We start from the raw sequence: 23,869 nt of genomic DNA on the forward strand, positions 1-23,869 counted from the left end.
CACACACACACACGCACGCACGCACGCACGCGCAGATAGTTAATCTACGAAGAGCAGTCACTCAGTGGTAATCTGCAATAGTCATACGGAGTCAACAGGACACACACACGCACACACCCACACGCACGCACACACGCTCCAGTTTTAATATCAGAGTTCCTTGAAAGAAGTAACTTTCAAGAACTTTCAACTTTCAACAAGAACTTTCAACAAACTTTCACTTTTGTTTCCAGTCTGAAGCTCATCCTGCCGTTGTTCTTTTTTCTTTTCTCGATACATTGTAACTTTAAAGAAGCGGCTGAAGCTTCATCTCTTCTTTGTTGGTTTCATTGTGATTTGAAGGCGCGGATGTAAACACAGCCTCATCTGGTCCTGCTAACAGATGAAAGAAGTGTCTCTCAGCGTGTTTAAAACTTTTTTGATAAAATGTGTTTTCTCTCAGCTCAGCTGCTAAGTAATCCTTTCTTAAACAGATAAATGAAAAAAAACTCAGACATTTTAAATAATTTAAAATGTATTAATTTATTCAAATGCAAATGATTAGACAGAGTGATTTTCCTCATGTAGGACATTAATTGCAGTGGTTGTGCTACTTCCGGTCGGAGTGAGCGCTCTGTCTGTTTCACCTCTCTGTGGCGTGACCGCTCGTGACGTCAGGGCTGCGGGTTAAAGGGCCTGCAGCACCGTGAACACATGAACCAGAGGAGTCCACATCAGCCTGTTTCCACTGCAGGACGGAACCCCCTGAAGTGGTGAACAGTAGTTCTTCTGGCAGCCCCCCCCCCCCCCCCACCCCCGTCCCACACCTGGCACATCAGAACAGCTACCATCAGGAAGGCGACAGCGCTGCCGTCAGCTGATTGGTCAGTGATGGTCATCTCTCTCGACAGACCCACCATGTTTGAGCAGCTCCTCCAACCCTCTGTGGCTGTTTGCATAAGACGATTTGCACACACTGGTTGTTCTGTTAACTCTTTCATTTCACTTGTTTTAATGTCGGTGCGCCACACGGCGTTGGTGTTCGGCCAGCGTGCAGACGTTTCTCTCCGTAACAGGAGAGGAGGATACAGGACGGCGCTGTCTGCGGTGGGAAAGTTCTCCAAGCTGCCCCAGCAGTGCCCCTGAGGAGCGACGAGCGGAGAGTGAAGGACCACAACAGCTGGAGCGGAGCCCGGCGTTTACTGTCGCTTAATGACGTCACGTACCTGCGTCGTTACGCAGCCGGTCACGGCCCCGCCCACATTCCAGCCGTGGCCCCTGCACTGGAGACGTGACACAGATTTGACACGCCTTTTTTTTCCTGCCCATACCAGTTCATCCCAGCCGTACCATACCGGTACATACTGCACAGGGGAAACAAGGCTGTGGAGCCACGAGTCCACATGGAACCATGTGAGTCCTCATAGAGTCACATAAGTCCACATAGACCCACATGAATCCATACAGATCCATATAGAGCCGCATGAGTCCACACAGGTCCACGTCGAGCCACAAGAATCCACACCCATTCATTTATTTATTTTTTTTCTTTACATAGCTCGACGGCAGTTGGGCCCAGGGCTATGGGTCAGTAGTGTGTGTGTGTGTGTGTGTGTGTGTGTGTGTGTGTGTGTGTGTGTGTGTGTGTGTGTGTGTGTGTGTGTGTGTGTGTTTGAGAGGGAAGGAGAGAATGAGCATCTCCACTCCCCTCCGGTAGGGGGCGCTAAATCCCCTTCGCCCGCTTCCAGCTGCAGACTGTAACCATCGAGTAAGACTAAAGTAAACTGCTGGGGTGTTTACTTTTGATCGTAATGACAGAAGTTCTTCCGAAGTATCAACACACAACGGGAGGAGTTCTTTCTTCTGGATGACCGGTGACAGGATGAGTTGCCGGTGCTGTACGTGTGTGAAGCGGCGTCACGACGGGAGCAGCTCCGGTTAAAAGCGATTCTACGGGAGCTAGCGGAGCTAGCTGGGCTAACGGAGCGAGCTTCACCCGGGAGTCTTGAATGTTGAGCTGGGAGCAGCTGAGCCACCCGAACACCGGAGAGAAGACTTTAACCAGCACGAAATCAAGTATGTGTGTTCAAAGAGGACGGTCGGGTTTAGACTGTGGTTCGGTTTTCACCAGCGTACAGGTGAAAAGGTATCAACAGTTGGATTTCACGTTATTTTATCACTACAACGAAACTTTTACATTTATTCCAGATGAGCTGGAACATTTCAAACCTTTTCTGTTTTATTCTTTTATTGTTTCAACTTTTAAGTTGGTAAAAAATCATCGAATGGACAAAAACACTGTAAATATTTCAGAATTTTTTTTATTTACAGTATATATTAAAAAATAGCCACTAAACTGTATCATACACACAAAGATTCACAATAAATAAATACACTAATGCACACTAGACAGAAACATAAGATCAAGGAAGGAACGAACTTTTGTGTCACTTCTTTGTGTAATAACAATCCTAAAATATAACATTTCAGGAGATCAGACATTTTTTAACTAATTCATTCAGAGTGATGTGAAGAGTAATTAAATAATTAACTGATCAGTGACAGAGATATTCTCCTTTTACAATTTGTACCTGAATTCAGAGTTTATGGAAAGATTTTTTTCTGTTGCTCTGAAAGATTATTATTAAGTTATATGTTATATATGTGCGTGTGTGATATAAATTATGTCACATATATACATATATTATAAAATGATTTTGTGCAGTGTTGATTTGCTTGTGAAATAAAATAGTTCAGCTTTCCTTCTTCATTCTGGCTGCAGGGTGTGAAGGGTGTGTTTATGGCCACAGTGCTCTGTGGCAGGTGGAAGAAGCGGTTTCCTCCGTCGAAGTGGAAGCTGTTTTAGCTGATGTCTGCACCTGCTTTCCGACTCTGTCTCTCTCAGTATGGACTCCAGTGGTCTGCTGGGTGAAAATTTGTCTCCAGAGTCGACGGTGACCTCCCTGCTGTCCAGTTCAGGCCACCTGAGGAGCAGCCTGAGGCCTCTGGACAGCAGCTTCACTTACAGAGACAAGGTATATTCAAAAGTATTCATGAAATGCTTGTGGGGGTAAACTACCAAATTCAATCTGCTCTCATGAAGAACAGGAGTTTTGTGAAACTCATTTTGTTTCTTTTTTTTTGTCAGTTGTTCTCTGATCTGCTGTTTCATCTTTTGAAGTGTGGCCTGTGTCTTCCTCTGATTGCCTGGAGAGGAAAAGCCTGTCGGTTTGATCTTTACCTGTTTAACCTCGTCTGATGGCTCTCAGGTCTATGAATCAGCCTCGGCTGCGCTGGACGCATACATCTTAGACTTTGAGAGGAGTCATCAGCACAGAGACACAGAAACGCTTCGAACTCACAACGTGTTCTCCACGCCGAGTCGACGCAGACTCAGCACGCTGCGGAATAAAGACGGTAAGTCACTCAGTGCCTCCCCTAATAAATCACATTTGACACCGTTTCCACAGTTTCCAGCGGCCTCAGCCTGGTGGTTGTAGTTCTACTCCCTCGCTGCTGTTGCTCTGGTTAGCAGAGCAGAAGAAACACTCTTCTTAAAGCTGTATTTACATTCTATATAACAGTCTTGCTGACTGTTTCATTGTCTTCACTCTGTTTCTGTTTTGCTTTCAGTTCTGAGGGAGCGCTTGACTGAGAAGGAGCTGGACTTCCTGAACCTCCCCGTCAGCTCCCTCCATCACCGCAGCAACCGTGAGCGGCTGTCCATGACCACGGACGAGCTGCTCTCCATCCCCCACGACGGCACGGAGCCCGTCACACACACCACCGCCTTCATCCAAGGTCTGACCGCCGCTGACCTCTTCGTTCAGACTGTCTCCGCCTCAGATCTGTGACCTCTTGTTATTCTGTATGTCGTGGTCTGCAGTGAGGTTTTATGATCTTTGAGCAGATCCTCTCTGTTCCCTGCTCGTCCAGGACTCCTGTCTGGGTCTGGAGCGTCCCAGCTCCGCCCCTCCTCCTCCCCATCCAGACCTCCAGGCCACAGAGCCCCCGGGCTGAGGAGCAGCCCCTCCCTCCACCACAGCCTCCCTCTCTCTGGTCCAGCCAGGAGCTGCAGGTGCTGCGTCGCTCTTCAGTTTGCAGGATGTCGTTAGGTTCCTGCTCTTTGCTGACGTCCTCCTCCTGTTCAGGTGCAGGATGAGAGCAGCTGAATCCACAGGCAGACCAGGTGTCGACGTCGCCTCTTTGAGCAGTTTAAAGGTGACTTTTCTTCCGTTTTTTTCCCCGGTATGTTTTTTTGTTTGTGTGTATTGATCTGAACGATGATGTTTGTGGTTTCTGACAGTGTGCACGCAGCCCGGCGATGCCCCGGTGGGGGGCGGAGCCGCCCCCCTCCTCCTCCTCGCTCCACCTCCCTCACTGGTTAACCAGCCACAAGGCTGAGCTGGACTGCTCCGGGATGAGCAGCCTGCCCGACCTGCAGCACCCGGCCTGGGTCCAGAGCTGCGAGCCGGACCAGCCCGACCCCCCCTCGCGGCCCTGGGACCGGCCCGGTACGACCGCCGGCCTCTTCCGCTTCGTTTACCTCAGCAGTACCTGGTCCGGCTCAGCCGGATGGACGGCTGGAGCTCCGATGGCTCATCCAGAGGGTTTTCTTTGAGTTTTCTTTGTTTGGAAGCGGCTCCAGAAGCGTTGTTCGATGCGTTTCTCTCGTCCTTTCAGGGATTTTCCCACCTGCAGCGCCTAAAGCTGGACCTCCGTCCTGGGTTGCAGATCTGGAGGAGGAGGAGGATCCTGAGCAGGTGAGAGAACCTCATCCTGCTCTGACGCTCAGACTCCTGAACTCTGTGAGTTAATGTGTGTGTGTGTGTGTGTGTGTGTGTGTGTGTGTGTGTGTGCGTGTGCGTGTGCGTGTGCGTGTGCGTGTGCGTGTGCGTGTGCGTGTGCGTGTGCGTGTGCGTGTGCGTGTGCGTGTGCGTGTGTGTGTGTGTGTGTGTGTGTGCAGTTCGCCGAGCACATCTCCGCGAAGACGCGGGGCTGCAACGCCGTGTCGGCCCTGCTCACAGGTAGACGCTCGCTCCCGGCTCGGGGCCGGAAAAGAGGTTGCCGGTCCGACGCTCAGCGTGTCTCTGCTGCTCCTCGCAGACGGCAGGCTGGAGTCCCTGATCCGGAAGGCGGACCACGTGTTGACCTCTCTGTCTCAGGGCTGTGCAGCGGCGGAGAGCGACGCGCCTCCAGGTTGGAAGCATTGCTGCTGATGCATTGTGGGACTTGTAGTTAATGTGTTAACATAGTGCTGGATTGTCCTGTTGTTCTCAGGTAAAACGGAGGAGCTGTCACTCCGTCCTCCGTCCCCCCGGTGAGGCTTCTGTCCCTCTCTCTCTCGGTCTTTCGTCCACCTCTCTCTGACTCGTTGCCGCTGTGTTTCGCCTGCAGAGACGTGGCAGCGGAGGAGGTCGACTCCACACAGACGGACAGAGACGTGCAGGTCGGTGATCCGCCGCTGTTCTCCTCTCGTTTCACACACATCACGCTTCAGGGTCACTGAGCTCCTGCTCGACACCCGACCTACATCTCGCCATCTGGAGGAAAGCCTTCACTTCTCCTCTCATAACGCCGATCTGTGTGTGTGTGTGTGTGTGTGTGTGTGTGTGTGTGAGACAGGCTGCGAGCTGCAGCTCTGCAGAGAGCAGCTCCTGGAAGCCGCCCGGCCCTGCAGAGGCTCTCAAACAGATGCTGTTCAGGCTGCAGGACGTGGAGGCGGAGCTCCAGCGACGGCGGCGCCCGGCGGCCTCAGCACCGGCCGGCGAACCGCCGACGCCGGACAAGCAGGTCGGAGCAGCTGCTCGCACTCCGCTGCTGCTGGATTCTCCACGGCAGCCGTTCAATAGAAGGATGGAAAGTTTATCATTCTCTGTGCTGAAGCAGAGAAAATCAGGCTTGTTCAGGTTTTATTATGAAGCTTTATTATGAGGCTTTATCACGAGATTTTACTGTGAAATGTAATTTTAGTTTGTTTTTTAAAGTTTTACTATGAGGGTTTATTTTGAGATTTCTTCATCTGGTTTTATTGGAATGTTTATTTATTTATTTTTATTTATTTTTTAAATATTATTCCGAAGTTTTGCTTAGTTTTCATTCCAGTGTTTTCTGACTTTTCGTCTCGAGGTTTTATCATAAAGCTTCATGATGTTTTGTCCTAAGTTTTCAAAATTAGGCTTTATTATGAGGTTTTATTCTGAAGTGTTACTGAAATCGTATTCCCAAGGTGGACTATGATTTTCATTCCGATGTTTTTCCAGGTTTTACTGAAAGGTTTACTCGTGAGGTTTGTCTAACAGGTTTTCTGGGTCTGTGTCTGTGTTGCAGAGGTCTGATGTTGAAGCAGAACTCCAGAGTTCTCCTGGTCGACCGTCACTACAGAGGTACACACTCACACACACTTCTCATAGGACTGTACTGACGCTCAGTGGACTCACCTTTCACATGTTTCATGTCTAACTTTGCTATGAAAACATGAGACGAGATGATCTTCTGTCTGATTTGATGAGATTTCCTGCCGTCTGTCCGCAGAGCTCTGTTTCACCTGCTTCGCCTGAAGCTGCTGGTGGAAGAACCGACACACAAACGCACGGAGGAGGAGGAGGAGGGGGAGAAGGAGGAAGATGAAGGACGATACTCCTCCTCGTCTGCTGACGGGATGACGTGCTCTCAGCAGGGAGCCTCGTGAGGCTGATCAGAACGTTGCTTTCTGACAGGTTTTTACTGGAAGTTGCCTTATTCTTATGGTTACAGAGGAACTTTGAGCTGTTTGTTCGGTCAGTATTAATCACCGCTTAGGCGATGCAGCTCCTTCAAATCGCCAACATTAGCAGTCAGTTTAGACTTAATGAACGCTTTTCTCTGTTCATGTGTTACAAAGCTTATAAAGCGTTACAATATAACGACACACTAACTGTTACAGTTAGTATCGCAGCATGCTAATCCCACTGGTTTCTGTGAGTTTTAGGTCACTTTAAATGTCTTTAGCTGGTTTCAGCATCAGTGGAGTTAAGTTTTACGCCAATTCCTGAAAACATATTTATAGATTCTCCACAGAGTGTGAAACTCTGAAAACCTTCAGACCAAACACTCCAACACGAACGAGCTGATAAATCGATGGGAGCTGTTCGTCCTGTCAGCTGGGCCCAGCGTTCTTTCCTGAGCATATTTTATAACCTCTGCCAACGGTTTATACTTTTTTTCCTCTGCTACTGTACTTTTTGAATTTAGTTTTATCCTAAAGAGCACTTTGAGAACAAACAGACTCCAGTGAGAGGATTTATCTTCACATCACATCGGCTCATTAACAGATTAACTATCACCAGGAACCTTTGAGACTCTTAGCAAATGTCTGAACTGAGTGATATGAAGTATTTCATGTTGATATTTCTGTCTACGTTTTGAGCGTGACGTGCTCGGGTCACCTTTCCTGTATTTAATATTAAGACACGATTCTTGTCTCGCATTGCACAAAATGACTTTCAGAAGACGTTTTTATATTGTTTCCACAGAGATTTTAATAAACTCGTCAGTGTTGGCAGCCTTCGTCGTGTCTGTTCTGCCACTGGTGTCATTCTAGTAACGCCCTGCTATAATACCAAATCAGCTAAATGATATGTTTTCATTTTTCTTCATACAGAAATCAGACTCGACCTTGCGAGCCTCATTAGATGCTGAAATAAATCAAAGTCACTTTTCCCGGCATGTGAAACGTTTTGGTTCAGGGTTAACTTTGGTTTGGTCCGGTCCAAACGTTGATCATCCCGTCGCTGCCAGCTGACACCACAGACGCGTCCCTGTGGTCAAAGGTCACGCTCTGCACGCCGTCCTCATGTCCCGTGAGGCTGCTGACTGCGCAGGACTCGACCTGCACCAGCCGGACCAGACCGTCCCCGCTCGCCACCGCCAGCGCCTCCCCCGACCGGCTGAAGGCCGCCTGGTTGGCGCTGGCCGGCCCGCCGTCCACGGACGCCAGCGGCTGCCGGGGGTTCCTCAGGTCCCACAGCTTGACGACGCCTCCGGAGTCGCACGAGGCCACGACGTGCGGCGCCGCCGGGCTGGGCGCGGCGTGGTTGCAGGGGTGCCGGTGTCCGGCGAAGGTGGCGGTGCAGAGCCCCGGCCGGGCGTCCCACAGGGCCACGGTCCGGTCGGCCGAGCTGCTGAGGAGGAGGCCGGAGGAGGGCAGGAAGCACACGCTGTTGACGGAGGCGGCGTGGCGGCGCAGCGTCAGGCGGCAGCGCCGGCTGGGCAGGTCCCACACCTTCACCGTCCTGTCGGCGGAGCAGGAGGCCAGCGAGAGACCGCCGGAGTGGAAGGAGCAGCCCCAGGCGGGCCGGCCGTGACCGGAGAGCGTCGACACGCAGGCGCCGCCAGACAAGTCCCACAGACGCACCTGCGAGAACCAGAAGGACCCAGTGAGCCCACACCGAAGCCTCTGCGCCGGGCGGCAGGACGACACACTCACTGTGGCGTCCCCGCTGGTCGTTGCAAGTTTGGATCCGTCTGGGTGAAAAGAGCAGCCGGACAGCCAATCGGAGTGGCCCTCGCCGGTCACCATCAGCTGGCCCACCTGGAGAACACAGCGGGGGGTCACATCACACCATCTCATGCTGAGTGTGATTTCCACTGGATGTGTCTGGCGGTGTTTACCCGCTGCGTGGCGGCCGGCAGAGCCCACAGCCTCCAGGAGCGGTCGTCGCTGGCGGACGCCAGCAGGAGCTCCTGCGGATGCAGCTGGATGCAGCTGATGGGCAGCTGGTGTCCTCTGATGGACGCCCGCAGACTGAACCCGGTGGGGGTTTTCTCCAGCTGAGCCGGGTGGGGCGTCCTCACCCTGTCCAAGGGGAGCTCGGAGTCCTTGGGGTGTCTTCTGACGCTCCTCTCCCTCCTCGCCGGGTCTGGGTCCTGACCGGGCGCCATGCCGCCGGCGGCGCTCTGAGCTCGGTCTCTCTGTAAGCTGATGAGCATCTTCTGCCTCAGAGCGGCTTGGCGTTTGTCCTCCAGCTGTCTCAGCGCCGGCTCCAGGGACTCCAGGTGTGTCCTCAGCTGCCCGAGCTCCTGGTTCAGCCTGTCCTTGTCCTCGGAGACTCGCCGATGCTGCAGCCGATGGAAGTCCGCCTCCCGCTGCGTCCTGAGCAGGCTCTGCCCCGCCGCCAGCGCCTCGGCCCTCAGCTCCTCCGTGTCCCGGCGCACCGCCTCCAGCTCGCTGAGGAGGAGCTGCCGGTGGGTGAGCGCGTCGGGGATGAAGAAGGCGGCGTTTCCCGCGGTGTCCAGGGTCCGAGCCAGCAGCCCCTGGGCCGAGCCGTACCACTCCGCCTGGAAGCTGCTCAGGGTGCGCCTCAGGCCCGCTCTGCGCAGGAAGTTCCTCACAAAGTCGTCGGCCGCCTCGGGGATGTGGGGGATGCTCTGCTGCGGAGGCGCTGCAGGCTTTCTTCTGGAGGCGATGGAGGAGGCAGCGTCCCTCTCTGCCCCCTCCTCTCCCTCCTCTCCCTCCTCTCCCTCCTCTCCCTCCTCTCCCTCCTCTTCCTCCTCCTTCTTCTCCTCATCTCCTCGTTCTCTGTACCTCGCTGACATTTTGTCCTCTCCGAGCTCCTCTGTTTATGTGTTGCTATGGAAACAGCAGCTGAGCTCTCCCTCCACTGGTTGTTTATGGTGTTACCATGGCAAGCATGTGTAACCTTTCACCTTTCTGGGATCTAGTCTGAAGTTTGTGAAAGAAAAAGTAAATAGTTTGCAGTTAGGGTCTTAATCACTTGGTAGATCAAACAATCAAACATCTGCAACACGGACGACCAAGACCAAGGACTGTTTTTTTTTTTCATTTCCCATCTTTTAGTTTAAAAAAAGTTTTCTTTTAATCTTTTTTAATCAGCGTGCAGTTGACAAATTTTATTGAATCAACTATTCGACTTTTTCTCCCGATAAACATTTGGAAACCTTAAGCTGAGAGGTAAATGTTGTTTTGAAAGATAGATATAAAGAGGATTAAAAGATATATATATATATAAAACCGTTCCACAGTTGTATGGACTGATATATATATTTATGTGTATTAGATACAGTAAATGTACTGCTCCGTGGAAACGTTGATGGACATGGCCAGCAGAGGGCGCTCCGGAATCGGGCCAGCTCGTCACGTGACCGTCACATGACCGTCAGGAGGAAAACAGGAAGTGTCGGATTAAACTGGGACGGAGGAGCAGAGCAGCTTTTCATCAAATCACTTTTATCACAGTTTACTGGAGGAAAAAAAACAAAGAAACTAAGAATAAACTCTTTATTCTGCAGAGATCTTCATCATCAGGTGGGTTCAGTCTGGACTTAACATTTCTCTCAGCGCCGTGCACATCTTTCCACTTCAGATTCATGTTTTAATAAAAAAAAAAATCACTCAGATGGATGTTTTCTGTTTGACTTTGTGCTGTGTGCAGTTTGGATGAGGAGTATTGAGAGCTGAGAGACTCCGTTAGGTTCACATTGTCAAAGTGTTCAGTTCCGTTCACACGACTGTATTTCTTCATCCGCAGCTCCCCGGCGCACTTTCATGGTTACAGTCGATAATCAACATAATGAATGAATAATCAATTAATAAATGATCAATAATCAGTCTGCCTGTGCTGTGGCTTCCTGACATTAATAACATCAAACCTCAGGAAACCTTCACCTTGCCATTAATCTGAGAAATATATTAACAGTAGAATTAATAATAATGTCTTTTTTGTATAGTATTTTAGACGCCAAAAGAAAAATACATGCTGGATTGATCTTGGAAAATAACATTTCAGAAAAAGTGAAATATGAATTATTAAATTACTTGAATTTCTTGAACTTCATCAGATTTTTGATGTGCAGAAGCAACTCCATCTGTGTTGTACTTCTGAAAACCAGCGTATGTGCACCATACTGTGTGTAAAACACTGTGAACACTCCTGTGTACCCTCCTGTGTACCCTCCTGTGTACCCTCCTGTGTACTCTCCTCCAGACCCTTCCACTACACACCACTGGTGCACTTCTGAAAAGCAGTGAAGCCTTTCTGTCTAACCAGACAGTGTGATTGAAAGGTGGTTTGATCAGTTAGTCTCAGCCTTTTTCTTACCACTGTAAATTTATAATATACAATATTAGTTCACATAGTTTCATTCAGCAGTTTTTCACCCCAAAGATTCTTCGGTTCTATCAAACTTAGTCTTTCGGACGGATTCATTTTCATTTTGAGTCATTTTTCCATTTCTTCTGCTGCTACTATATCGTGCTTATCATTATTAATGTAACACTTAAACTTAGTAGTTTTGTTGCATTAATAAAGAAAATACTGAGTCATTAACAGCTGAGATGTTAAAAAAATGATTATATTCCTTAAAATCAAGAAGGCTTCAAGGCCCTCTGTGACCCCGAGGGGGCCGGGCCCTGCAGGTTGAGAGTCATAATGCAGAGTGTGAGTTAGTGAACAGTGTGGCGTGTTCCCCGACTCCTCAGAGGCGACCATGGCCTCCACGGTGGAGAGGACGGACGAGCACGTGAGGGAGTATCTGATCTACCGCGGCTTCACCTCCACCCTGAAGCACCTGGACACCGAGATCAAAGCCGACAAGGAGAAAGGCTTCAGGGTGAGGCCGAGGAAGCGTCTTAAACCTGAGATGTTGATGATTTCTGATCTATGTGGTGAATGCATCTGCTGCTTTTGCTCTTTCTCTCCTCGCTTTGATATTTCTTGTGTTTGCGGGCCGCGTGTTGCAGGTGGATAAAATCATCGACCAGCTGCAGCAGCTGGTGCACAGCTTCGACCTGTCGGGCTTGAAGGAGTACTGGCTGTACCTGGACAGACGTCTGTTCTGCAGGCTGGAGGACGTCTACAGGTCCACCGTCAACAAGCTGAGGACCAGCCTGTACAGATACTACGTGGTCAACTCCATCCAGGTGAGTCACACACGGACGCCGCGTGTCGGAGGGGAGGAGGCGTGACAGCCGCTACTGTCGTCCCTCCAGAGAGGAAACCTGGACAAGACCCAGGAGTTCTTCCAGAAGCAGGCGCTGGAGCTCCAAGGTCAGCCCGAGTGGCGCGATTGGTTCATCCTGCCGTTTATCCCCGCCCCCGAGCAGAACTCCGCCTTCTCTCCTTACTTCTCCCGCCAGTGGGCGGACACCTTCCTGGTCTCGCTCCACAACTTCCTGTCGGTGCTGTTCCAGTGTATGCATATCCTTCCGCTCAAACTGACACAGCGTCGTGCGCGAAGCGAGCTGCCACGCCCCACACTGGGTTCCGGTCTTTAACCGCCGCTCACCTCAGCCCGTCCTGCTGAGCTTCGACGCCGAGGTCCAGAGGATGACGGGAATCACCGAGGAGAACGAGGAGCTGCGTCAGCTGGTGAGAGCAGACGCCGCCGTCCCGCCCTCTGAGTGCCAGCGCTGCTCGTGAATGACATGAGTGTGTGTGTGTGTTGCAGCTCTTTGCCCTGCAGACGGACAGTCGGGATCAGAGGGACGGGGAGGAGACGGTGCACCACAAGCTGCCGCTCTACGTGCAGAACATGGACCGGCTGGGAGACACTGAGCTGTGAGACTCTAACATCTCTTTATCCGTGACCGACCAGCGCCGCTGCCGCTGCCGCGTCCTCTCCGCTCTCTCAGAGCTTTTCAGATGTTTTCACGTCATTGGACTTCCTGCTAAACCTACAGTCTCTCTGTGAGCTGCAGGTTTTTAAACAGTCTGTGAAGATTCACTACTTTGAAACGTAGCGTGTAGTAAAAAATTCAGAATGTGCTGTGAGTTGAAGGAAGCATCCTAGAAGTGCTTGTTCTTTTACCCTTGATATGTTACCTCACAAAAGACTCTGAGTCTGAATAGACGGCTTAATGCTGACCTCTGAAGTACCGCAGAGAGCAAAGAGCCTCCAACTTCAGCAGATTCTAATCTAATCCAGTTGTTGAGGATTAGAACAAAAAGCTTGAAATGGATCTAAAGACACAAAGCATGCTGACAAATGCTGAGCTGTTTGACAGAGAAAGGCCTCGTCCTCAACGTTCCGTCCTCTGAAGTGAAAACAAAGCGCGAAGCCGCTGTTCTCTGTGGTTTAAAAGTCTTTTTAAAGAAATGTGAGCAGAGCTGCTCGTTTTAAAGCACGGTGACGTCCGTTATGTTACAGCATGAGACTGAACTTTCCGTTCACAGCTGTAGGAGTGTGTAACCTTTTGAAAATGAGTGTATTTTGATTGCAAAGTTGATGAAAAAAAGAATTGTTTGCACTTGAACTTAAGCCGTGGTGTGTGTCTACTGAACTGCAGCATCTCGCTAACTGACTGACAGTGTCGATGTTGTTGCAGTGTTTCACTCTGTGCTGTGATGCCGTTGATGTTCCTGAATAAACAATTCACCTGATGAATTGTTTCTTGTCAGTGCGACCCTTTTTTATGTTAAGAATTTCACATCCAGTTTCCTGCGGCTCTTGAATCAAAGTTCTAAACTTTAGATGAGTCTTACTCGTGACTAAACTCAGTAAACCAACCAAGAGTAGCCAAAACTCAGTGTTCATCCATTCATCTGCTCCAGTTCTTTATCCTGCTCATTCACCTACAATGATTTAAAGCCAAAGGTTAAAGCATTCGTAGCGTCCGTTTCCACAACCTCTTTGCTCGGAATCACTGAAAATGCCTTTTGAAAATGCTCAGGCTCTGTCGCCATGTAGACGGGCAAAAAACAACAGTTTCTAGACACAATTAAATAGTTGTTGTGCACAAATAGATGTGCAACAACGTTTCCCTCTATATCCACCTGAGACTTGTTAGTTTTCCAGTTGACAGTCACCGCAGTGACAGTCCGACTGGGCCGTCTGTCTGTATGAATGTGTTCCTGTCGTTTCCATGGAAATTTCAAAACTTTGCCGCGTAAACGGAAAACATTTTGGAAGTGAAAATGCAAAAGCGACTGATTGGAATCAAACCGCAGTACCGGCAGTGTCCACAGGGGGCAGTATTATGTTCACGTCAAGTCATCTGAAGCCTGTCTGTGGGATTGAACCAGATTACACTGAGAAAAAGTTTCTAGTCCATTGTGTAAAGTTAGCATGGTGAATTTAATCTGCACGAGTTTTCAGGGCTTTGTTCAGCATTTAATCTGAAAACTTCCTCAACCCTCAAGTCAAAAACTGGAATCTTTCAGCCTCATTTCTTGTTTTCTGTGACAAAATCCGAGAAAAACCTGAGCCTTGATTCAGGTAGGTGGATCAACCTGGGCGGCGTTCTGTTCGGTGCTTCAGTCAGCAGGTCAGGAGTTCGGAGACAGCCGCTCATTGAAGCCCATTGAAGCAGCTCACACTGCATTAAAACAGCCTGGAACGCTTTCATCTGCTCATAATTCAAGCTGTAGCATTCATCAGGTGGTTGCCTTGTCTTCTCCTGTCCCCACAGGGACTTGGTGTCCAGCCAGCGAGCCATCAGCGCCTCCACCACTCCCTCCAGAAACTTCTTTTCCACATTCCTCCCACAGGGCAGACGCACTCCCGGGAAACCGACTCCCGTCTCCTCGGGCTCGTCCCCGAGCCAGGCGGCCGTGGGCAGGAAGGACACGTCCTCCGCCCAGGTGAGAGAGAGGGAGAGAGAGGACATAGTTAAGTTTTGAATGAGTAAACATTCACGTTTCCTTGTTTCATTCAGGCTGCCAAGCCTAAAGAGGCGCTCCAGCCTAAAGACTCCAAAGCGGCCGGCAGCCAGCCGTCCGCTGGGGAAGTTTCCAGTTTCCAGCCTCAGCAGTCCACAAACCAGAACCCCAGAACCAAGAGGATCCAGGACCATGAGAAGGAGAGGAAGGAGCTGTTCTCCAAACCCCCACAGGTACTCCGCTGCATCCCTCCAGACACCGTCGAGCTGGACTCCAGCAGAGTGCGGTTACCTGGCAGGTTCCAGTTTAAGCAGAGCAGGTCTCTCCTCAGACTCCAGAGAGGAGGGCGGGGGAGGCGGGGGAAGCAGAGCCTCCTCCCGACGTCCCCGGCGACGCCATGGAGGCCTCCTGCAGCGGGAGCGGTGCAGCCGGAGCAGAGGGAGCGGCGCTGTGCGCAGAGCAGCCCTTCATCAAGCTGAGCCAGGAGGAGTACGGAGAGCATCACTCCTCCATCATGCACTGCAGGTCAGCCTTCACTCCTCCACTCGCTCATCCCTTCATCCACCCGAAGCTTCACTCCGACTCTCCTCAACGCCCCCAGGGTGGACTGCTCCGGACGAAGGGTCGCCAGTCTGGACGTGGACGGAGTCGTCAAGGTCAGTTTACGTCTGACTGACTGGTTTACTCTTCCAAGAGGAGCCTATCTTGTCTTGATGACATGGTTTCTTACTTTATTTATAAAGCTGGTAGTGATCTGGGACGTGCAAGCTCAGGATCCAGGTATCAAATTACAAACCAGGGCATCAGGAGAGACTTAATCCAGCTAACTATTAGTCTAACCCCCCACAAGACAACAGGGTGACCGAGTCCAAATGCAGAATATGAAGAGTGGTTAAAGATCAGTGTGATCATGCAAATGTGAGAGTGATCATGCAGTGCTCCTCCTCCTCCTCCTCCTCCTCCTCCTCCTCAGGTCTGGTCCTTCAACCCCATCATGCAGACCAAAGCCACCATCATGTCCAAGTCTCCTCTGCTCTCTCTGGAATGGGCCACGAAACCAGACCGGCTGGTACGAAGACCGGGAGCTTCTGTCAGCTTCTTTCGATCGACAACACCAGAGAACTCAACTGTGTGTGTGTGTGTGTGTGTGTGTGTGTGTGTGTGTGTGTGTGTGTGTGTGTAGTTGTTACTGGGCAGTGGTGTCGGCACAGTGCGGCTCTACGATACAGACGCCAAGAAGAATCTCTATGAGATGAACATTGATGAAACTCATCCACGGTAACATCTCGTCCTGTGTGTGTGTGTGTGTGTGTGTGTGTGTGTGTGTGTGTGTGTGTGTGTGTGTGTGTGTGTGTGTGTGTGTATGTGTGTATGTGTGTGTGTGTGTGTGTGTGTGTGTGTGTGTGTGTGTGTGTGTGTGTGTGTGTGTGTGTGCGCATGCATGTGCAGTTTTTGAATGTAATGTGCGTGTGCTGTGACTGACCTTCCTCTGCCTGCCAGCATCCTGTCCCTGGCCTGCAGCCCGAGCGGCTCGTCCTTCGTGTGTTCGGCCGCGGCTCTCAGTCGGTCCGGAGGCGCCGAGTCGGCCCCTCGCCTTCCCGTCCCCGTGTCGGGTCAGCTGCTGCTGTGGGACACCAAGACGGTCAAACAGCAGGTGGAATTCCTCTCACTGAACACACCGGGGTTTCCTGAGCGCGTGCATGGATTTCAGAGGAGGATGACCTTTGTCCCGCCTTGTCTTTTAGCTCCAGTTCTCTCTCGAACCTGAACCGGTCGCCATCAACTGCACGGCCTTCAACCACAACGGGAACCTGCTGGTGACGGGGGCTGCGGACGGGGTCATCCGGCTGTTCGGTCCGTCTGCACAAACACAAACACTCCCGCACTCGCTCACACTGCACCTCGGCGTTTCTTCTACCATCCAAAACTGGTGCTGGAAAGAAAACTAAAGTGTGTGTGTGGTGCAGACATGCAGCAGTACGAGAGCGCGATGAGCTGGAGAGCCCACGATGGAGAAGTGTACAGTGTGGAATTCAGCTACGATGAAAACACCGTGTTCAGCATCGGAGAGGACGGCAAGGTGCGTCTGAGGCCAGCGAGCAAGACGCACGCTCAGTTTGGAAGTCTTTACAGAGCTTCCACACTGTGTTTGTGTGTGTGTGTGTGTGTGTGTGTGTGTGTGTGTGTGTAGTTCATCCAGTGGAACATCCATCGCTGTGGAGTGAAGCAGTCGGAGCAGATCCTGCCTCAGGATGCCACGGGTCCCTTCGTCCTGTCGGGTTACAGCGGATACAAACAGGTGAGAGCTTAAGCTGAAATCAAATCACCTGATTGGAGCGAAGCGATCAGCGAGTTGACGTGTGAATGGTGTGTGTTTCAGGTTCAGGTTCCTCGAGGTCGACTCCTGGCCTTCGACTCTGAGGGGCAACACGTTCTGACCTGCTCCAGCTACGGGGGGCTCATATACCGGGTACCTGGACCCCTGAGACCCGCCACCATGAAGGAAGGTGTGATATTAAAGCCGTGTTCTGTGTTCTGCCCCCCGGCGTCAGCTGACCGGCGGGGAGCCGGCTCTGGAGCGCGTGCTGTCGCTGGGCGGCCACAAGGCGCCGGTGGTGACGGTGGACTGGTGCTCGGCGGTGGACTGCGGCACCTGTCTGACGGCCTCCATGGACGGGAAGATCAAGCTGAGCACGCTGCTGGCGCAGAAGTCCTGAGATCTGGGGCCGAACAGGAACCGTGGAAACTCAACACACCTGCTTTATTTCAAATCCTCATTAAAAACATCGTCAGTACGTCATGGCTCTGGCTCTGGCTGTGTCTCTGTCACGTCATGTGACGCACTTTGCACCAACATTTTGGCCCATTTTCCCCTCCGGAATGTTGGATTACCACTTCCTGAGCGCACCAACAACATACCACATTTCTCAAACAGGCCCTCCTTCAGACCAGGCAGGGCCGAGCCTCCATTTTCTCTTCCTGTTTGGAGAGTTCCAGATTTGAATCTTGTCTTTGCTCCTGCCTCCTCATGATATTAGTTTATCCCAAGCATTGGGTGGAGTTTGGAATTTTAGTGGGTATTGACATAAAGAGGTAAATAAATCTCAGCAACAAGCCTCTGGAGCTCAGATCGAATGGAAGTGATGACCAGCAAATGATACCTTTTTGCATTGTGTCCAGTAATTTATTGAAATTCAGAGTAAGCAGGCTGTTGAAATCCTGTGAGATAAAAACTCCCAAGTACTTTATCCTCTTTGCATCCCGTTTCAGTTTAGAATTATTGGGAGGTAGCTGACAGTCAAACTTTCTGGGTACAGATGCAGTCAGGGCTTTGCTTTGCAATGATCCTAGGGAGGGTAGATCTAATGTGGATAAATACTGACGAATCTCACTTAATAGTTGTTTTTTTAAACAAACCATGTAGGTTGAGTAATGCTGTTACATGCAGAGGATGTTAACTAAATGATGACTAGTTAATACATGCCAACATATCATGTTAAGCTAGTAAACAAGAATATTAATGTTACCAATGTTACATCCTTTCAATGGTAGTTCATGATACAAATAAATCCAATCCTCTGTCATTTCAGTGCAGAACTTGTGCTCACGAAAGCTTTCCATGTAGTTTAAAGAAATCTTTACATCCACAATACAGAGAGCTGAATCAGGAGGAGACCGTGCAGGGCCTGCACAGCTGAAAGAGGATAGAACAGAATAAGTGGCTCAAATAAAAATATCTATGGCATAAAAAATGACTTTGAGGTCCAGTCAGAGAGACGCAGCAGAAGGGAGGTTTCGTTTCTGCGATGGAGAATTAGATAGAGATATTGGCCGATGACAGATATGATATGTATATTTGATTCAGTTGTTCATTTGTATTGGTCTTGACCCAACACAACGTTAACATCATAGTTATTTAACTGTAGAGGATTGACGACAAAGAGACTGTGTTTCTTTATTAATATAAGTTATATTATATTTTTTGGTTATATCAATGCTTTTGCTTAGCTCCAAGAGGCTCGAAATTCTGAATTCAGTCATAGAACCAATTTCTCTTTATGGTTGTGAAATCTGGGGTCCAATCGCCAAACATGATTATACAAAATGAGACAAACACCAAATTGAGACTCTGCACGCAGAACTCTGCAAATGTATTCTTGGCGTCCAACGCAAAACACCAAACAATGCACGCAGAGCAGAATTACCCTCTAATTATTAAAATCCAGAAGAGAGCCCTTAAATTCTATGAGCACCTTTAGCAGAGTGAGCAGCACTCTCCACTACAAAGCCCTCACCCACAGACGGGCTGGAAACACATGCCCCCTCAGCCAGCTGCTTCTAGGACTCAGCCCACAAACACAAACAGAGCCACCAAACAGATATGCATATGTATATGCAAATATATATAAAAATAACAATGCTGAGAACACTTTACAGCCCTATTGCACACTTGTACTTTCAGCACTTCGAAAGTACAAAGAGACAATATATTTTTATTTTTATTTTTTCATTTTTATTCTTATTTCATAGTATTACTGTCTTACACTGTTTTGCATTCCAGTGAAGTGTGTTAAACTGTTGATTTTGTTTCCTTTTTTATGTAGCACTTTGACAATGTGAATGTATATTTGTCATGCCAATAAAGCTCCTTTGAATTGAACTGAATTGAATTGAATTGAGAGAGAGAGAGAGAGAGAGAGAGAGAGAGAGAGAGAGAGAGAGAGAGAGAGAGAGAGAGAGAGAGAGAGAGAGAGAGAGAGAGAGAGAGAGAGAGAGAGAGGCTGAGGCTGCACTACTCGGGACTGCCTCCTGCTTGCAGTACCTCCTCCCCGCCGGAGGCGGCGCTGCAGCAGTGTGTGGCGGAAGTGCTTTCTGTGGAATAATCAGCGTACAACAACAATAACAGAAGCAGAGTGACGCTCTACAAGCTGAAAACCCGACAGAAACCGGATAAAAGCCGGATAAATGCCCCTCTGACCGGGCAGCTGTGCTCGCCCTGGACGTTTTGGCGAACTGGCTGCACTTTAAATCCGCCCTGTGGAGCTCCGAGCACGCGGGTTAAGGACTCTGCTCCGACATGCTGTCGTTGTTTTGACCCGCGAGCTTGACGTTAGCTTGTTTACAGTCGCCAGGTTCCCCCTGTCCGGTCGTCCGGTCCCCCCTCTTCGGTCCCCGGTTCATGTCCCAGCTGCCCGGTACCCCCAGCCGCCATGGAGAGCTTGTACAAGCGGAAGATGTTCGCCTCGATGAGGAAAACCAAGGTGGACGCCTCCAAGAAGCGCCAGATCGGCCTGCCCGCCTCCATCCTGGACGACAGTGACGAAGGCTCCTTCTCCTCCTCGTCCTCCTCCGGATCCCAGTCCGACTTCCAGAGCTCCCGGGAGGAGGACAGCGAGCAGGAGGACCGGGAGCGGAGCGAGTCCGGGGCCAGCTCCAGCGACGACAGCCGCTCGGTCAGCCGCAGGAAGCGCTCGTTCCTGGGGGGCGACGACAGCTCCTCCTCGTCCAGCGCGGAGGACGACGACGACGACGACGATGATGATGATGAGGAGTACGTGGAGGAGCAGAAGAAGAAGAAGGGCAAGAGTCAGACCAAGAAGACGGTGCAGCCTCGGAAGCGGAGCAGGCTGCAGCGGCAGGACGAGTCGGACTCGGACCACCAGGAGGAGAAGCGGATGGAGGAGGCGGAGAAGGTGAAGAGGAGGCAGAGACACAACAAGCTGCTGGCCCTGTCCCGGAGGATGAAGGCCCGGGTCCCCAACCGGAGGAGGAGCCGCCTGAAGCAGGTCCGAGCCCGGATCCCGGAGCCAGATCTCCTCCGGATCCTCGTTGCTTTTCTCTCAGCATCACAGTGAGGGCAAGGCTGGAGAGTCGGTTCCTCAGGCTCAGTTCCCTGAAAGAATCGACTCTTCAGCCGCCAACTGGATCTGCACATTTTCCCCTTAAAGTCATTATTATTGTTACTAAAAAGTAATATGATGGTTTATGTAAAACGAGTCACTAGATCCTCATCACACCAGTCTATGATCACATCAAACATGAAGCTGAGAGAATTTCTCAGAAACACAGAAATGAAAAAGTATTAAGGTAACACTTTTCAAAATCAATAAAAGAGAATCATAGAGCTGACCTCTAGACAGCAGCAGTAATATGGGGAGAAACCCCATTGAGTCAGCAGCCGTGTTTGCATGAGTACGATAAAGATTTCAAGGCATATTTCTTTTTTTTTCAGCCTGCAGATGAAGAGGAAGAGTCTAAAGATGGTGAAGATGAGAAGAAGGCCAGTGGAGACGAGGACGACAATGCTGACTCCAGGAAAGAGGCTGACGGAGGAGAGAAAGACGAGCACAAGGACAACAAAGAGGAGGAGGAAGAGGAGGAGAAGGAGTGAAGCCAGACTATCAGCTCTGAGGATGGGTTCCAAGTGTCCGTGCAGTGTTGAAGATCTTTGGTGGTTTAATCTTTTTTGCTGTGGAGAAAGAACGTGGACGGCCTCGGAAATCTGACATTTGACTCATTCTGACTGACCCGGTCAGTCGGTTTAACCGTCACAAATAAGGTTTAGTCGTTTCAGGAAAGGTTCGGGTGAATCCAGCTCAAAACGTACGACCACAACAAGCAAGGAAAAACCTTCACACCCGCGCTTCCCGTCGATAACATCAGTCCTGTCAGCGTCAGACCTCCTTCATCTTCACCCAACGAACTGCCGCTGGATCTTTTTACACCTTCTCCGGTTTGTGGGGACATTTCAGACACAAGCATTCTGATGTGAAACACTACGACAGTCACCTGGCTGAACCTTGTTTGTGATCACAGTGTGTAAAAACTGGCTTTTTTTGTTGTAGTTGTTGCTTGGGGACAGAGGCAGTCCCAGAGAGTCTCTGAGCTCAGCTGAAAGCCGTTTCGGAGCTGCAGAGTTGGTTCTTCGGTGGATCCGGTTCCACTGAAGCGTGCTGAATGTAAAACCCTGCTTAAGGTTTGAAACCAGGGGATTCTGGGTCCTGCAGTATTTCCAGACTTTTTCTACACCCGGTGACAGTCCTGAGGATGCTTTATCTCATACTTTGAGTCGAACAGAAGTTCAGTCAGTCTTTTTTTAACGGCTGTGAGTGTGTGTGTGCGCGTGTGTGTGTGTGTGTGTGTGTGTGTGTGTGTGTGTGTGTGAAACAGTGTTCAACGGAAGGTTTTCTCCTACAGAAGCAATGCTCTTGTCTTTTTAAATTTTTCGTCTTCCTGTGAGAACAGACATCTGTGGCTATAACATCTTACTCATTTAGAAACTATAGGGGTGTGAAACCCGTGGCCCGGGGTGCTGTGACCTTACGTGTTGATCAGAGTGTTTCGGTGGCTCAGCTCACCTCATCGGCTTCAGAGCCACATGCTAAAGCTTCAACATGTTTGTAGTAGTTTTCTTTAAAAAGTTAAACTTTTTTATTTTAACTGACTTTAAACTTTTAACTGGTCAAAATGTAATAATGAAGCCAAAAGCAAACAAGTGTTGATCGCACATGTATGTTTTCCTGCTCCCACTCCGCCAGAGTCACATGTGTTTGACTCCCGTCCCAGAACCCTCTGAGAGGAACTTCCACATCTCCTTGAGTATCCTGCATCGATAAGAACAGCCTGAACTGTCGCTTCACTTCAATCCTTGTTTGATCGTTCTTGGCCTGTCAGGACATGAAAAAGTTGAATTTTATGAAACGTTAAATGGAGATCTACTTGCCACACGTAGAGTTCAGCCACAGGTCGAACTGAGACTCCGCTTCATGCCTGAGCTTCACCAACGGAGACGCCAGAACCTTCTAGAGGGACAGATCTTCGGCCCGGGTCCAGGAACCAGGATGTAAACGTAGATCAGAGGGATTGTGGGAGCAGATCTACAGACGATCCGCCTTCTGGAGAACATCCAGAGCTCAGACGATGAACCGGTCGGTTTGTGGAAGAACATTTTGATCAGGAGACTTCGTGATACGTGAGAACTTGAAAATGAAGAACTTGGCCTGATTTTTTTTTTTTTTTTTTGGGTGGCTTCAGGAAAAATCTGAAGCCTGAACAGTCGTTCTTCCATGATGTGCTCTGTTAAACAGTCGCTAGGTTTATGGAGGAAAGTGACCCGAGAGAAATCACCATCATTTCTGTGTGGGAGAGAATTAGTCCTGGACGTTTCTTTACTTTTTGAATTCATATCTTCCTCTGAATCAGTGACAGTGGCTCATTCATGTGACTCAATGAGACGAAAATATCGGTTCTCCTCCGTTTCTTTATTCTTCCTCTTCTGTCCTCTCTGCAGCTGAGGAAGCAATGCTTGACGAAGTCTGAGTGCAAAAGAGACGAGAACTGGACGTGGTTCGATCTGCCAGTTTAAGAACCTGCAGCAGGTCCAGGAACCTCGGTTTGGAAAGAGGATTCAAAGGAAAAACGCTTGCAGACCAGTTTTGGAAGCTTGCATCTGTTTAAATCTCTGGTTGGTTTCACATCTTTAATGTTAAGAACGTAGAGATGTGTATTAGATTTTATTTGCTTGTTTGGTAAAATCTCCCTCTCCTGTCACTTTACTGTGATCATTCTGTTTATTTCTTTATTTTAAATTGACCTTCAAGTGCTTTGGTGTGACTGTTTTAATTGATGCTTTATGAATGAAACAGAATTGAACATATTAAAGTATATAATATATATTTAGACTGAAGCAGTCACTACAGACCAATTGAGTCTTTCTTCAGATCGAGACGAATTTCACATTTATGGATTTTTTTTTTGTCAGTTCGACTTCACAAACGTACAAATATTAGCATGCATTTAAAACAAAGGTCTTTTTTTTGTGGTTAAACCATTTTGACGACTGTGTACGTCTTTTGAAAGCATTCATATTTGGAGGGGTTTACATCTCCGGGTCCTTCTGGCTCAGTGCTTATTGACCGTTAATATGAAACCAACATGAACAAACCTGATGCTGAGTTTTTCTTTGTTCCTGTTTCCAGACCCTGTTCATCCTTAATAATCTTGTCGTTTTCCTTTTTTCCTCTGCTCTCTGTGGCTGTATAAAACAAGAAAAAAAGCTCCTCAGACCAACCTGCTGTGTTTAAAACACATTTTCTTAATAAAGTTTGTTTTTGAGCAGCACCTTATGAGGCTCTGTTTTGTTTTTATGAAATGTAATCTGGTTTTATTTTAGTTCCTATTTTTTCTATGTAGATATCCTAAAAATAAAAACTTTCTCATTAGAATTTATTGAAGAGGAGAAAGTTGTGAGCGGGTGAACAAACATATTTAGTTTAAAGTGTGTAGTTTAGTGA

General features: G+C 49.4%; 4 protein-coding genes across 8 annotated transcripts; 3 read left to right on the forward strand and 1 right to left on the reverse strand.

Annotated features, from left to right (window-relative positions):
- Positions 1-6: 6 nt before the first annotated feature.
- c7h18orf54 (chromosome 7 C18orf54 homolog) lies at positions 7-7,526 on the forward strand. Of its 4 annotated transcripts, XM_030084977.1 has the most exons (17): positions 7-1,392; positions 1,538-1,566; positions 1,697-2,055; positions 2,885-3,014; positions 3,249-3,396; positions 3,613-3,780; positions 3,916-4,057; positions 4,131-4,200; positions 4,286-4,493; positions 4,663-4,782; positions 4,938-5,006; positions 5,086-5,178; positions 5,260-5,299; positions 5,377-5,428; positions 5,605-5,772; positions 6,310-6,365; positions 6,514-7,526. In XM_030084977.1, exons 4-17 carry the CDS (start codon positions 2,886-2,888, stop codon positions 6,668-6,670), a joined length of 1,620 nt encoding a protein of 539 aa, XP_029940837.1. In that variant the 5' UTR covers positions 7-1,392; positions 1,538-1,566; positions 1,697-2,055; position 2,885; the 3' UTR covers positions 6,671-7,526. The 4 variants fall into 4 exon arrangements, with proteins under 4 accessions (XP_029940837.1, XP_029940839.1, XP_029940838.1 ...); XM_030084979.1 differs by lacking the exon at positions 1,538-1,566 and having other exon boundaries at positions 1,798-2,055; XM_030084978.1 differs by having other exon boundaries at positions 7-863; positions 1,037-2,055.
- A 182-nt stretch (positions 7,527-7,708) lies between these two features.
- Positions 7,709-9,603, reverse strand: spag16 (sperm associated antigen 16). Its single transcript, XM_030085578.1, has 3 exons — positions 8,632-9,603; positions 8,447-8,551; positions 7,709-8,374 (listed from the first exon to the last, which is right to left on the reverse strand). The coding sequence occupies exons 1-3, from the start codon at positions 9,553-9,555 to the stop codon at positions 7,709-7,711; spliced, it is 1,695 nt and encodes a 564-aa protein (XP_029941438.1). The 5' UTR covers positions 9,556-9,603.
- A 544-nt stretch (positions 9,604-10,147) lies between these two features.
- wdr91 (WD repeat domain 91) lies at positions 10,148-17,371 on the forward strand. Of its 2 annotated transcripts, none has more exons than XM_030084969.1 (18): positions 10,148-10,285; positions 11,459-11,589; positions 11,720-11,899; positions 11,969-12,176; positions 12,265-12,347; positions 12,427-12,536; positions 14,387-14,558; positions 14,633-14,809; positions 14,896-15,101; positions 15,178-15,232; positions 15,550-15,645; positions 15,760-15,854; positions 16,077-16,230; positions 16,322-16,430; positions 16,544-16,656; positions 16,768-16,875; positions 16,957-17,046; positions 17,129-17,371. In XM_030084969.1, the coding sequence occupies exons 2-18, from the start codon at positions 11,467-11,469 to the stop codon at positions 17,291-17,293; spliced, it is 2,244 nt and encodes a 747-aa protein (XP_029940829.1). In that variant the 5' UTR covers positions 10,148-10,285; positions 11,459-11,466; the 3' UTR covers positions 17,294-17,371. The 2 variants fall into 2 exon arrangements, with proteins under 2 accessions (XP_029940829.1, XP_029940830.1); XM_030084970.1 differs by having other exon boundaries at positions 14,908-15,101.
- A 2,007-nt stretch (positions 17,372-19,378) lies between these two features.
- On the forward strand, positions 19,379-23,696 carry LOC115382981 (nucleolin-like). Its single transcript, XM_030084986.1, has 2 exons — positions 19,379-20,362; positions 20,809-23,696. Exons 1-2 carry the CDS (start codon positions 19,787-19,789, stop codon positions 20,965-20,967), a joined length of 735 nt encoding a protein of 244 aa, XP_029940846.1. The 5' UTR covers positions 19,379-19,786; the 3' UTR covers positions 20,968-23,696.
- Positions 23,697-23,869: the final 173 nt, after the last annotated feature.

The sequence above is a fragment of the Salarias fasciatus genome (assembly GCF_902148845.1).
Source record: "Salarias fasciatus chromosome 7 unlocalized genomic scaffold, fSalaFa1.1 super_scaffold_4, whole genome shotgun sequence".
In the NCBI taxonomy this organism is placed as follows: domain Eukaryota; kingdom Metazoa; phylum Chordata; class Actinopteri; order Blenniiformes; family Blenniidae; genus Salarias; species Salarias fasciatus.

Excerpts from the sequence above, each read along its gene's own strand:
- c7h18orf54 (XM_030084977.1), top strand. The coding sequence starts at position 2,886 with ATGGACTCCAGTGGTCTGCTGGGTGAAAATTTGTCTCCAGAGTCGACG. Across the intron at positions 5,007-5,085 it reads CGTGTCGGCCCTGCTCACAG|ACGGCAGGCTGGAGTCCCTG; the intron begins GTAGACGCTCGC and ends TGCTCCTCGCAG. Across the intron at positions 5,773-6,309 it reads CGCCGACGCCGGACAAGCAG|AGGTCTGATGTTGAAGCAGA; the intron begins GTCGGAGCAGCT and ends TCTGTGTTGCAG.
- spag16 (XM_030085578.1), bottom strand. The coding sequence starts at position 9,555 with ATGTCAGCGAGGTACAGAGAACGAGGAGATGAGGAGAAGAAGGAGGAG. Across the intron at positions 8,552-8,631 it reads TGCCGGCCGCCACGCAGCGG|GTGGGCCAGCTGATGGTGAC; the intron begins GTAAACACCGCC and ends TGTGTTCTCCAG. Across the intron at positions 8,375-8,446 it reads CGACCAGCGGGGACGCCACA|GTGCGTCTGTGGGACTTGTC; the intron begins GTGAGTGTGTCG and ends TGGTTCTCGCAG.
- wdr91 (XM_030084969.1), top strand. The coding sequence starts at position 11,467 with ATGGCCTCCACGGTGGAGAGGACGGACGAGCACGTGAGGGAGTATCTG. Across the intron at positions 12,177-12,264 it reads GGTGCTGTTCCAGTGTATGC|CTCAGCCCGTCCTGCTGAGC; the intron begins ATATCCTTCCGC and ends ACCGCCGCTCAC. Across the intron at positions 17,047-17,128 it reads ACGGGGGGCTCATATACCGG|CTGACCGGCGGGGAGCCGGC; the intron begins GTACCTGGACCC and ends CCCCGGCGTCAG.
- LOC115382981 (XM_030084986.1), top strand. The coding sequence starts at position 19,787 with ATGGAGAGCTTGTACAAGCGGAAGATGTTCGCCTCGATGAGGAAAACC. Across the intron at positions 20,363-20,808 it reads GGAGGAGCCGCCTGAAGCAG|CCTGCAGATGAAGAGGAAGA; the intron begins GTCCGAGCCCGG and ends TTTTTTTTTCAG.